Source organism: Pleurodeles waltl, chromosome 8, assembly GCF_031143425.1.
Source record: "Pleurodeles waltl isolate 20211129_DDA chromosome 8, aPleWal1.hap1.20221129, whole genome shotgun sequence".
NCBI lineage: Eukaryota > Metazoa > Chordata > Amphibia > Caudata > Salamandridae > Pleurodeles > Pleurodeles waltl.
In genome coordinates this window covers 102,265,739-102,277,985 of record NC_090447.1, presented here as the reverse complement: position 1 = coordinate 102,277,985, position 12,247 = coordinate 102,265,739, and the positions used below count along the sequence as shown (strand labels likewise).

The 12,247-nt window shown below is 47.5% G+C and overlaps 1 protein-coding gene across 2 annotated transcripts in view; it reads left to right on the top strand.

Annotated features, from left to right (window-relative positions):
- The first annotated feature begins 1,512 nt into the window (after window positions 1–1,512).
- Window positions 1,513–12,247, top strand: part of RELT (RELT TNF receptor) — a 153,054-nt gene continuing 142,319 nt past the window's right edge. For both annotated transcript variants that reach the window (XM_069203841.1, XM_069203840.1), the window contains exon 1: window positions 1,513–1,653. In XM_069203841.1, coding sequence (XP_069059942.1) covers window positions 1,525–1,653 — 129 coding nt within the window. In that variant the 5' untranslated portion in view covers window positions 1,513–1,524. The remainder of the gene's footprint in view (window positions 1,654–12,247) is intronic.

The following is a 12,247-nucleotide window of genomic DNA, read 5'->3' as shown; positions in this document are numbered from 1 at the left end:
GGCAGAGGAGCTTGGGTTTTCTGTTTCTACACCATTGCCTGACAGACCTCGCACCACTGATCTTATTGTTGTTGTTTTGGTGTCAAATAGTTAATTAAAATTCACTCTAGTTTTCTAAGTTGTTGTGGGATTTTTTCTTATGATGTGTTGTCACTTTATTACTTTTTGTGTGATGCATTAATACTTTACACATTGCCTCTAAGTTAGGCCTGACTGCTTATGTACATAGGTACCTGAGGGTTAAGCTCTGGATAATTTAGTGACTTTTTGTGGTTCACCCCGACAAGGATTGTGACTGTTGAATGAGAAGGGCTCAGACCCCCCTCAACCAACAGCCCAATTTCTCTCAGGGGCAAACATGTAGAAATGGAGTTTAATAAGGGGGGGTGGCCAAAATTCATAATACAGTGCACCGTATTGGTATGCTTCAACAGGACCGGCTTTAGGGAGGTGTGACTGGTGCAGCCACGCCAGGCGCTGACTTTGGTGGGGGAGAGGCCCTCAGTTTAAAAATAAATTTTGGTTTAAAAAGCCTGTGAACTACCTTGTGCGTCCAGAAGTTTTCAGACAACAATAAAAATGTCAAGATAACTCTGGTGATTATTGTTCCTACTGGTGAGAGATCGGAATTTTGTCTAGTTGCAGTTTTGGCTCGTCATAAAGTAGCGGAGGGTTAATGTGCCTACTGCAAAGAATGTGAACTATGCAGGTCACAGAACTGAGTGTGGGTGAACTATGAGCAGGGCCATTGGAATTATGCGGTGATGCGGCCCTAGCAATTTTTCATAGTTATAGCATTTGTCACATAATCATTAATCTGCCGTATAATCTGCAGATTTTAACAAAAAAGATTTAGCTCAAAAGGTTCAAAAGTTACTAAAACTACAGCAACATGTTTTGCCGTGAGGTGGAAAGCCATTGGCAAAGCTGGACTGTTCACGTTTCTTGCTATTTTGGGTGTTATACTGGTGCTAATGAGGTGCAATCAATTTCCAGACAGTGTTATCGAGTTTAAAAATGACAAAATAATGCAATATTACTATTACAAAATATGCGCATCGTGCCTTTTCTCGCCGCATAATTGGCTCTCTCCTGCCGCATAATTCCAGTGGCCCTGGCTATGAGTAGCACTATAAAAAAAATGGATGTCAGAGAGCAGCTATGGAGAGATGTGGTGCTCTTTTGGAGGGTGGTAGTGAAGAAAATCATGGAGAAGTGGGTCTTGGTCGGGGGCGCCCAAAAAAATGTCGCACAGGGCGCCACCAGTGCTAAATCCGGCCCCGCGCTTGTGTGCCCGTCTATGCTCTCTTCCTCAAGGATATCGATGCCCCAGAGCCCCCGGGCTTCTAACGGTCCGTGTCCGTGCATCGCACTGCGCCCCCGGGGTCCCTCGGTAGGGGGCGCCCGCTGACCGATGCTTAAGCATCCTTCAAAGAGATTGTCCAGATCAGTATCCGCAGCATCCCGCCTCCCCGCTCAGTGAGGGTGAGAAGGAGGCGGTCCCGTGACTCCCCGGGGCGGGCTATGCAAACGAGGCCGCTCACAAAGACCCTACAGCCGGCAAAGAGTTTAAACACTGTACTCCCCGCCCTGCCGCCGGTGCCGCCTGCCCTCGGTGCCCACGGACTGAAGAGACCCCGGGAAGAAGCCCAGGTAAGATGTCCCGGTGCGCGGTGAGGACCAGGGCCCGCGACCTTCAGTGAGCAGCATCCGCAGCTCCTGGAAGCGGCTGTCCGTGGAGTGTGAGAGGAGGCGCTGTGAGTCCCGGGCACCGGGAGCGCTGCCTGAGGCAGGCGGGCCGCGGGCTGCCCGGGTTCGGGGTATTCTATAGGGGCACCGTAGGCATGACCCGCCGGGGTGCGCTCTGACGTCTATAAGGGCACGGTATTCTATAGAGACACTGTGACGCTGTATTCTATAGAGTCACTTTGTATTCTGTAGGGACACTGTGTATTCTAGTATTCTAGAGAGCCACTGTATTCTATATAGACACTGCGTATTCTATATAGACACTGTATTCTATAGGGACACTGTAATCTATAGTCACTGTATATTCTTTAGGGACACTGTGTAGTCCAGTATTCTATAGAGACACTGCAGTCTATAGATACTGTGTATTCTATAGAGATACTGTGTATTATAGTATTCTATATAGACACTGTAATCTATAGTCACTGTATATTCTTTAGGGACACTGTGTATTCTAGTATTCTACAGAACCACTGTATTCAACAATAGACACTACGTATTCTATATAGACACTGTATTCTTTAGGGACACTGTAATCTATGGTCACTGTATATTCTGTAGAGACACTGTGTAGTCTAGTATTCTATAGAGACACTGCAGTCTATAGAGATATTGTGTATTCTATAGAGATACTGTGTATTCTAGTATTCTATATAGACACTGTGTATTCTATTATTCTATAGAGACACTGTATTCTATAGAGATACGGTATATTCTACTATTCTATAGAGACACCGGGTATTCTATGGAGCCACTGTATTCTATAGAGTCACTGGGTAGTCTATAGAGATACTGTGTGTGCTAGTATTCTATGGAGAGACCGTGTATCCTATAGAGACACTCTAAGTCTGGGTCCCGGTGTGTTGTGTATTCCCTAAGGTCGCGTGTATTCTTCAGTTGTTGTACATTCCTTCCTGTGGGTAACCCGTGTACTTTATAGCGCCAGTGTACATCCTCGCCCTTGATGTGCGCATGTTATCACTTGCGGCCACGAGGCACCGGTACACAGGTGGGGGTAATGTACATCTGGCTACCAGTGTACCATGTCTGCTGGCACTGCACAGCATCCTTTCATTTACACTGGGAGTACACCTCAGTCTTCGGATACAGTGTTTATGGTGGGGGCTGTATCTATAGCGCCTCGCGCACTGTCTGCTTGCGGGATACCTTTACTGTTCCCCCCTCTTGGTGATGCGCAGTGTTTCTATCTATGCATAATGACCTGCATTCTTTCCCATGCATTTGTAACGTGCTTTGTATCTATAGCGCCTCGTAGCGCTATGTTCGCGGATTACCTTTACTGTTCTCTCTCCGGGTGTTAAGTGTACACCGTCCTTCTAGCTCGTGATGTGCAGTATTTCTATCTATGAGTGACTCGCATTCCTTGCCATCTGTTTTTAATGTGCACTGAATCTGTAGCGCCTCGTGCTCTGTGTTTGTGAGTTACCTTTAATGTCCTCTTTCAGGGTCTAAAGTGTACTCCGTTCCTCTAGCTCGTGATGTGCAGTGTTTGCTATCAGTGACTCGCATTCCTTGCCATCTGTTTGTAATGTGCGGTGTATCTATAGCGCCTCGTGCACTGTGTGTACGCGAATTATCTTTACTTTTCTCTCTACGGATGTAAAGTGCACACCGCCCTTCTAGTTCGTGATGTGCGGTATTTCTTATCAATGAATGATGACCTGAATTCCTTGCCATCTGTTTGTAATGTGCATTGTATCTATAGCGCCTCGCGCTTTGTGTGTTTGTGGATCATCTTTAATGTTCTCTCTCCGGGTGTAAAGTGTACTGTACACCGTCCTTGTAGCTCCTGATGTGCAGTATTTTCTATGAGTGACTCATTCCTTGCCATCTGTTTGTAATGTGCAGCGCCTCGTGCACTGTGTGTTTGTGGGTTACCTTTAATGTTCTCTCTGCGGGTGTAAAGTGTACTGTATGCCGTCCCTCTCTAGCTCCTGATGTGCAGTATTTCTACCTATGAGTGACTCGCATTATTTGTCGTGTTTGTAAAATACGCTGTATCTGTAGCGCCTCGTGCACTGTGTGGCGTGGATTACCTTTACTGTTCTCTCTCCGAGCGCTGGCTCCTGATGTGTAGTATTTTCTATCTATGAGTGACTCGCATTACTTGCCATCTGTTTGTAATGTGCACTTTATAGCGCCTCGGACACTATGTGCTCGCGGATTACCTTTACTGTTCTCTCTCCAGGTGTAAAGTGTATTGTACGCAATCCCTCTAGCTCATGACATGCAGCGTTTTTAAACTATGAATGATGACCTGCATTCCTTCCCATGCACTTGTAACATGCACTGTATCTATAGCGTCTCGTGCACTGTATGTTTGTGAGTTACCTTTAATATTCTCTCTCCGGATTTAAAGTGTAGTGTACACCGCCCCTCTAGCTCGTGATGTGCAGTATTTCTATCAATGAGTGACTCGCATTTCTAGCCATCTGTTTGTAATGTACACTGTATCTATAGCGCCTCGTGCACTGTGTGTTTGTGAGTTACCTTTAATGTTCTTTCTACGGGCGTAGTGTGATGTACACCGTCCGTCCCTCTAGCTCGTGATGTGCAGTATTTCTATCTATAAGTGACTCGCATTACTTGCCGTTTGTTTGTAATGAGCACTGTATCTATAGCGCCTCGTGCACTGTGTGTTTGTGGGTTACCTTTAAGGTTCTCTCTCCGGGTATAAAGTGCACTGTATACCGTCCCTCTCTAGCTCGTGATGTGCAGTATTTCTATCCATGAGTGACTCGGATTATTTGTCGTGTTTGTAAAATGCGCTGTATCTGTAGCGCCTCGTGCACTGTGTGTCGTAGATTACCTTTAATGTTCTCTCCCCGGGAGTAAAGTGTACACCGCCCCTCTAGCTTGTAATGTGCAGTTTCTTTGTGTTATTACCTGCATTCCTTGCCATCTGTTTGTAATGTGAACTGTATCTATAGCGCCTCGCGAAGTGTGCTCGCGGATTACCTTTACTGTTGTGTCTCCGGGTGTAAGTGTACGCTGCACTCCTTAATGCGCAACGTGCACTGCCAATGTAGGCGCTGTAATCTTAGCTCCTGTGTACAGTGTACATATAGGAAGGTTTAACACACACACCTCTTGATGAGCAGTCTACCCAGCCACTGTCCTGGCTTCTAGTGTACTGTGTGTTCGGTGCCGCGTGCCCCTGGGCCTGGCGTGCTGTGTGGTGATGCTGAACCCATTGCTTCTGCTGTGAAGTCTGTGTGTACCTACCACTTCTGAAGGTTTTTGTGACATTGTGCTCGAGGTGCCAAGAATAAATAAACATCTTATATTTAAACTTTTCTAAAGTCATATTCGTGTCATCTGGCTAGATCTCAGTAGCTGGCATAACTCAGCTGCTCTGGACCAAGTTCAGATGTATACGGAGTTGCAGTTCTATACACGAATTTTCAGTATCTAGAACTGCATTTGTGTGCTTCTTGGCGCTTTATGCCACATATAACCGACGACTGCTAGCATATATCTGTTTCTCGGTGTGATCTGAACGAGAAAAGCAGCTGAAAGAAAGTGGGCTAAGGACCGAAACATCTGCATCTTTTGTGGCACTGAAAGAAGTTCGAGCCACAGCATGGCTCTGTGTGGCACTGTAAATCTTTCACTTCTAGGCGCTTGACCCATTGTGGCACTGATCATTTTTCACATTTAGCTGCAAGGTTCTGTGAACCCTCATCCCTGACTCCACGTCCACACCTGGCCCTCTGTGCTTTTCACTCCTAGGCGTGCCTCCAGGCGCCTCACTGTCTTACTGTCACCTTCAGTTACACGACCATTAGTGGCACCTCTGTCACCGTTCACTGCACGGCCGTGTGTGACACTGTACGCCTCCCTCGTCTAATGTTTCTTCCTTGTATGCCTCTAGGAGCCCTTCACTTCTATGTACGTTTCTCTGTGTGGCACTGCCCATCTCTCACCCCTGGCTGCTTGGGCATGTGTGGCCCTCGCACTTCTAGCTACACGGCCATTTGTAGGCCACTTTTTTGTAGGCCTTGCACTTCTGGCTGCACGGACATTTGTAGGCCTTGCACTTCTGGCTGCACGGACATTTGTAGGGTTTGTACATCTGGCTGCACGGACATTGTGGGCTTTGCACTGCTTGTTGCTCGGCCGTTTGTGGGTCTTGCACTTCTGGTTGCACGGCCGCTTGTGAGCCTTGCACTTCTGGCTGCACGGCCGTTTGTGAGCCTTGCACTACTGGTTGCACGGCCGTTCGTGAGTCTTGCACTACTGGTTGCACGGCCGTTCGTGAGCCTTGCACTGCTGGCTGCACAGCCATGTGAGGGCCTTGTATTTCTGGCTGCACAGCCATGTGAGGGCCTTGCACTGCTGGCTGCACAGCCATGTGAGGGCCTTGCACTTCTGGCTGCACGGCCATTTGTGAGCCTTGCACTACTGGTTGCACGACCGTTCGTGAGCCTTGCACTGCTGGTTGCACGGCCGTCTCTGGACTTTAATCTGCAGCCCTGTGGGCTCGAGCGCCGATCACACGTTGCACTATTAGGGCAAGTGAGCAACATGATCTTGCTGCATTGCAGTGATTTGGCGCATTCTTATGCTGTGTTTTTTGTCCTTGTTCTTATTCCATGCTGGTCCCGTGTTGTAAAGAGCTCTGCCACCCTCGCTGGGGCCTAGAAAGAGCCATAAACAACATATATTAAAATGTTTTGATCAATAGCTCACCCTCTGTAGGTCGAGCCTGCTGCCTTTTGCGAGGCATCTAGTGGCTTTCCAAGCTTTAAGCCCGCCCACTGCTTTTCATTGGTTTGCTTTTCTTATCACTCTCATTTGCTTGTTTCTTATTCAAGCCTCAGCTTGTCAATCTTATTTATCCCGCCCATGGAGCATTGCCTCTTCACAATCTCTTTGACTGGCATTCCTTTCAGTGCATGCTTCTCAAGCAGTATTTTTTTAATGTGAAGCACTCCATTTGAGTGCGCGTGTTTTCGAGCGGTCTTCCTGCACTCGGTGTTGCTCTCTGTCGCCCAACTGCTTTTCCCTGACCCCTCCCTCCTGCGCTCACCAGTGTGCTTCTCCCCATTGCTTTCTAAGGCCTGTGCCTCTGCGCTGCTTTCCCTCAACCACTGTGTTGCTTTTGCGTCCTCCCTCATGTTGCTTCAGCGTTCCACCGTCCACGCTAACACAAGTTGCTTCTGCTTATCCTGCCACCAATCCTCTTAAAACATGCTTTTGCATGTTTCTTTTCTTTTTATTTACCCAATCCAACTTAGATCGGTAACTAAAAAAAGAAAAGTGCCATTGTAATTTTGTAGGCCCACGCATGCGTGGTGTGTGCATGATTTGGGCAGCTGCGTCAAAAGTTTTTCTTTTTTTTTACCTTAGTCATGCTTCACAGCATCGCAGAGTGCGTTCAGAGTGGCTAAAAACCATTGGTAAAACTAATAGTTCACAAAAGCAAGACCTGTTGGCTTTGCCAATGCTTATTTTTTTATAAGCATTTTGCCACCTGTACTTTATCATGGTATGAGCAGCCCGCATGTGCTGTGGGAGGCAGTCCCAATGCACTTTACTGACAGGTTTCGCTTTATCATTGATCCAGAAACATAAGGAGCCCCATTAATCTGTATTAGATGAAATGTGTGGTAAAACAAAGACCCATTAGTGCCTTTGGTGTTAAGATTAGATGAGGAAATATAGAGTGGCTTGACCTGGTACCTTTAAATCACCATCAATCTTACCTTTCCGTCAAACAGGAAATGACGCACTTTCCTTTGCCGGCGCTGGAGCTTGCAACCCTCTCTTTGCACCCGCGTTGAGCCACCGCCCTGCATTACCTGTATCAGCTTATATGGAACACATACCTCACGACCTGAAGAAAGATGAGTGTCTGAGTCAGCTGTGATATAGCATGCTTACCCTCAGCAGTACAGCAGGCGCTGAACCCACAGGGCTATGACGAAGGGTCCAAGGGTCCCGTGCCTTCCAGAGCTGGGTGCATGAGCTTCCTGGCTGCAGTAACCATGTGTGAAAAGTTATTTTAGAGCAGGAGTCTTCAAACTGAGGGGTGGGTCCCCCTAGGGGGGCCTCAAGTGATGGGGGGAGGGGTAAAGGGCGGGGGGGTTAGCAGGCTCTGGCCAAAAGAAGCATTCTGCAGAAAACAGTGCTTTGTTTTAAGCAGAGAAGAATTTATTGAATTTTTTAAACAAGCATTTGCAATGCAAACGGTCTCGCGTTTACTTGAGCTCGAGCAATTAGCATTGTAAACTCCTAACTGGACTTTTCTTGCCACATAAATTGAAAATGAAAATAAAACAGTTTCACATAACTAACTGGACTTTTCTTCTCATATAAACTGAAAAGTAAAAGTTTCACATAAGCGAGCTGAAGGCCGCCATCAGTGCAACGCAGACACAAACGGAAATAACAGTTCCCTGGTAATGAAACCTATCGGCAAAAGTGCAATTATCTACGTAACCGGCAAAAGTGCAATTAACTATGTAACAGGGTCAATGTCATGCAAAGCGCCCGACTTCTGCCAAGCAAGATCGCGCTGCGAAAAAAAGAGAAAAAGTAGTCCAGAAACCCGACGGAAAACAGCGAGCCTCGTAGGTTTCCAGTACTTGGTTGCTGCGCTCAAGGAGAGTTAAACACCGGAAAAGGCATGACGTATGCATGCCTTCCACTAATGGAAGCAAGCAGATTTTAAAAGGCAAGCCCACGAACCAATGAAAGACGCTGACGTGACATGGGTGTGGTTTGAAGCCCAAAGAGAGATAACACGGAACTGAGCGCTTTGCGCTCGCCCGTAAAAAGGCATAAGAACTTAACTGCAGTGTTAAAATAAGCCTAGACGTTTTAAAACAATTTATTATATTAATTGTGAACATTTCTGAGGCGGGGGCCGATGATTTTCTTTTTCCACCTGGGGGGCACGTCATTAAAATGTTTGAAAACCACAGTTTTAGAGTATTTCCATGTTAAATGATTGAATCAAAAAGCCTGCAAGGCAATAGTTTGTCAACCAATGCCCAAGTGTTGTTTTTTTTGTCATCCGGGCAGCAGGATTGGGAACTGTGCCCATTACAGTAAGGATGCTGCCTGTTCACATGTGACACCTCTGCATGGCTCCTTTAATAGATAGGCCGCCATTTTAAGAAATTGTAAAAAAATCTTGCACACGTGTCACATTGTACACTGAAGTACTCACAAGTACCAGCTCTCAACTGTCCAAATTCCACACGTAATTAGCTCGTTTAATCCAGTTTTGTTCTTTGCATTCAAGTTCTTGCAGTGTCCAGTAATCACATTATGCAATTAGGACTACAAATCCCAGCTGGGGGGGGGGGGGACGGGGACTGTCCCATTTCTTGCAGGCTTCTCTTCTTTTTTGAGTGATCTGTCCCGGTGCCCACAACGAGCTGCTGCTGAGCTCTCGAGGCAACCAAGAGCGGAGGCGGATTACCCATGCCGCTGTGGGTGTATTACCCCAGGAGACTAGGTCGTGTCTTTAATCCACCTCCCGCGGAAATCCAGTCCAGGTTTTCAGCTTCATACTTACTAGCAGTGTTCACATTCATTCAAAATGCCGCTCATCTTGCCAAAAAGGGTGAAAAAAAGTCAGTTCAAAAAGTGATTGCACAAGAACACACAGTTTGGGCAAATGGGGAGGCTGGGGTTAAAGACTATGGGCCTCATTTACGAGGTTTTGGTGCAGGGCAGTGCTGCAAGGATTCCTGCTGTGCTGCCCTGCCTAAAAAAAAAGGGCAGGAATATGCCATACCTATGAGATACAATGTGTATCTGTCCTTTCCCCCTGCGCTGGCGCACAATGGGCACCCTAGTGCAAGAGTGTCTGCGTTGTAGTGGTGACTGTTTTTGTGCAGCAAGGTATCTTCCTGCACAAAAACAATCAATGGAGGCGTTTTCCTCCTTTAAATGTGACACAGAACGCAGCACACAAAGAAAGAGTGGAAAAATGTGGAGAAATAATATTATTTCTCCTTGTTATGCCTCCCTTACGCCTCCCCTGGGGAGGCGTAGGCTTCTGATGCATTTCCAGGTCTACACATTGTTGTAAATCTGTGAATGTGTCAAATGCCATGGGTGTTACGTGGGTGTTCATTCCCTTTGGATAACGGAGTTATCCATTTTGTAAACTTGTCTAAGGCCTGCTCCAAGTGGTGCTAAAGGGATTGGAACTCAGGATGACATAGTAAACACACTCGAAGCTCAATTTCCGACCAAAATTTTTCTTTTAATGTGGCCTGATTTAAAAAAGGGAGTTATGGAATGAAACCCCCCAAAAATGCGCTGCATGACTCCTAGGGGCCTATTCACAAGTTTGCCACACACTGCAGTGCTGCAGGTTACCTTGCTGCGTTGCACTGCGTGATGGAAAAGTACAGGAATCTGTTGTATTCGAAACAATATGGCGCATTCCTGCCTTTTCCCTTGTGACGTTGACTTTTGGCAGCCTAGCGCCAATGCAGGCCCCTCTGCACCGTGCTGATATTTCTCCTTGTTGTGCCTCACCTCAGAAGGTGTATCTTTTTGGCGCATTCTACCAGTTCTGGCGCATTCTACCAGTTTTGGCGCATTCTACCGGTTCTGGCGCATTCTACCAGTTCTGGCGCATTCTACCGGTTCTGGCGCATTCTACCGGTTCAAAAACCATGGGAGTTGCCCACCCAATGCACATGGTACACCTTCCCAGGGCAGAGTAGGCCAACTCAGCAATATGCGCTGCGTCGCCTTACTCCAGATTTATGGAGCCGCTCAGGGCTATGCAAAGTGGCCTTCCGTGGCTTCATAAATCACATGCAAGGTGTGCGTCGCTCTTGCACCACGTAGTGTGGTGCAAGAGCGACACAACCCGCTCCCTCGTTTCCACGCTCCTCAGCAAACGTCTTCTGGTGTCTTCCTAGCTTTAGGGTGTCTCCATGCGCACAGAGTATCCTGTGAAACAATAACGGAATGTTGGCCACCATATTCCGTGGGGGCAAAGAAAGTTCCTGGACTGGTTCCCCTATCCTTGTGAAACTTGAGAATTCTGAGTCTTTCTTTTCTGGGCCATGAAGCTGGTGCCTTCTGGCATCTTGTGGGGTGGGTGTTGTGTGTGTTTGGGGTTGGTGGGTAGTGTGTGTAAAAAAAAAAAAAATGGGGTTTGGCGGGAGTGAAATTGCTTCCCCAGAGCAGGGGGTGAATACTGCATTTGATGCTACCTTCAATTGCACAGCTATATATGCTGACGCAGTGAATGGCTTCCCTAGGGACGGGGGTTGGGGAGAGTGAAACGCCACCTGCTGTACATATCCAATGGGGGCACAGGGATTGAACAGGATGCCATAGGTTGGCACTCAGTTGTTGCCATTGGTGGAGGTGAGCCTGGCCAGCAGAGGGCGCTGTTCTGGGAGGCTAGTTGGGGTGTGCCTGGCCAGCAGGAGGCGCTCTTCTTTTTCTGGGCGATCCGCACTCTCCTGGGCCCTAAGAGTCTGTAGTGTCCCCTTCACTCATTCACACCCTTGTGTGTCTCGCTGCTCACAGGGAACAAGGGCCCAGATTGATGCTAAAGTGGTGCAGTCCGGTGCTGCTACAAAAATAGTGGCACAGCGCTGCACCAGTTTGAAACGCAGGGATGCGCTGTATTTACAGGAAACCGGTGCACCCCTGTGTTTCCCTCTGCACCAGCGGTGAATTAAGCTGCCTGCGCCAATGCAGGCATCTTTGCACCATAGTGCAAGGGTGTCTCCGTTGAGGGGATAGATTGTTTATGTGCAGGAAGGTGTCCTGCACATAAACAACCTACAATGGCGATTTGGCACTTCTATTTGTGCTGCAAAATGCAGCACCCTTAGAAGTACCAAAGCGTCATTTTGGAAGGATTGTTTATGTGCCAGAAGGGACACCTTCCTGCACATAAACAACAATTCACGGCCTTTTGCTCCTATATGTGCTGCAGAATGCAGGACACATAGAAATAGCAAGAAATGAGGAGGAATAAAAGTATTCCTCCTCGTTGTGCCATGCTAACGCCACCCCTGGGGTGGCATTAATTTTTGGCGCTGCCTCAGATTTATGCCTTCTTGTAAATCTGGGGCAGCGTCAAAAGCAATAGGTGTTAAATATATTTACAAGGAGGCGTCAGGCCACAAAAAGTGGCTTATCGCCTCCTTGTTAACATTGTGCAATCAAAAGCGCCACCAGAGCGTCAGTGAAAGTAATGCTCCTGTGGCGCTAGTGCGAGGTGATGCGAGGGCCTTGTCAATCTGGCCCTAGGTTTGTTGTTTCCCGCTCTTGGGGTCAGATGTAAAAGACAGTGGTGCATCAGTTGTGATGAGCCACTTTTCTTGCGCCCACTAACTACACCATGTGTGCGCTGTATTTACCATGCGGCGCACCATGGCATATGTTAGGACAATAGCGTCAACATTTAGGACACTTTTGTGCTACTTTGCGGGATTAGCTCCATAAATTGCGGTGCTAATCCTGCAAGTAAAGGGAGGCCCAT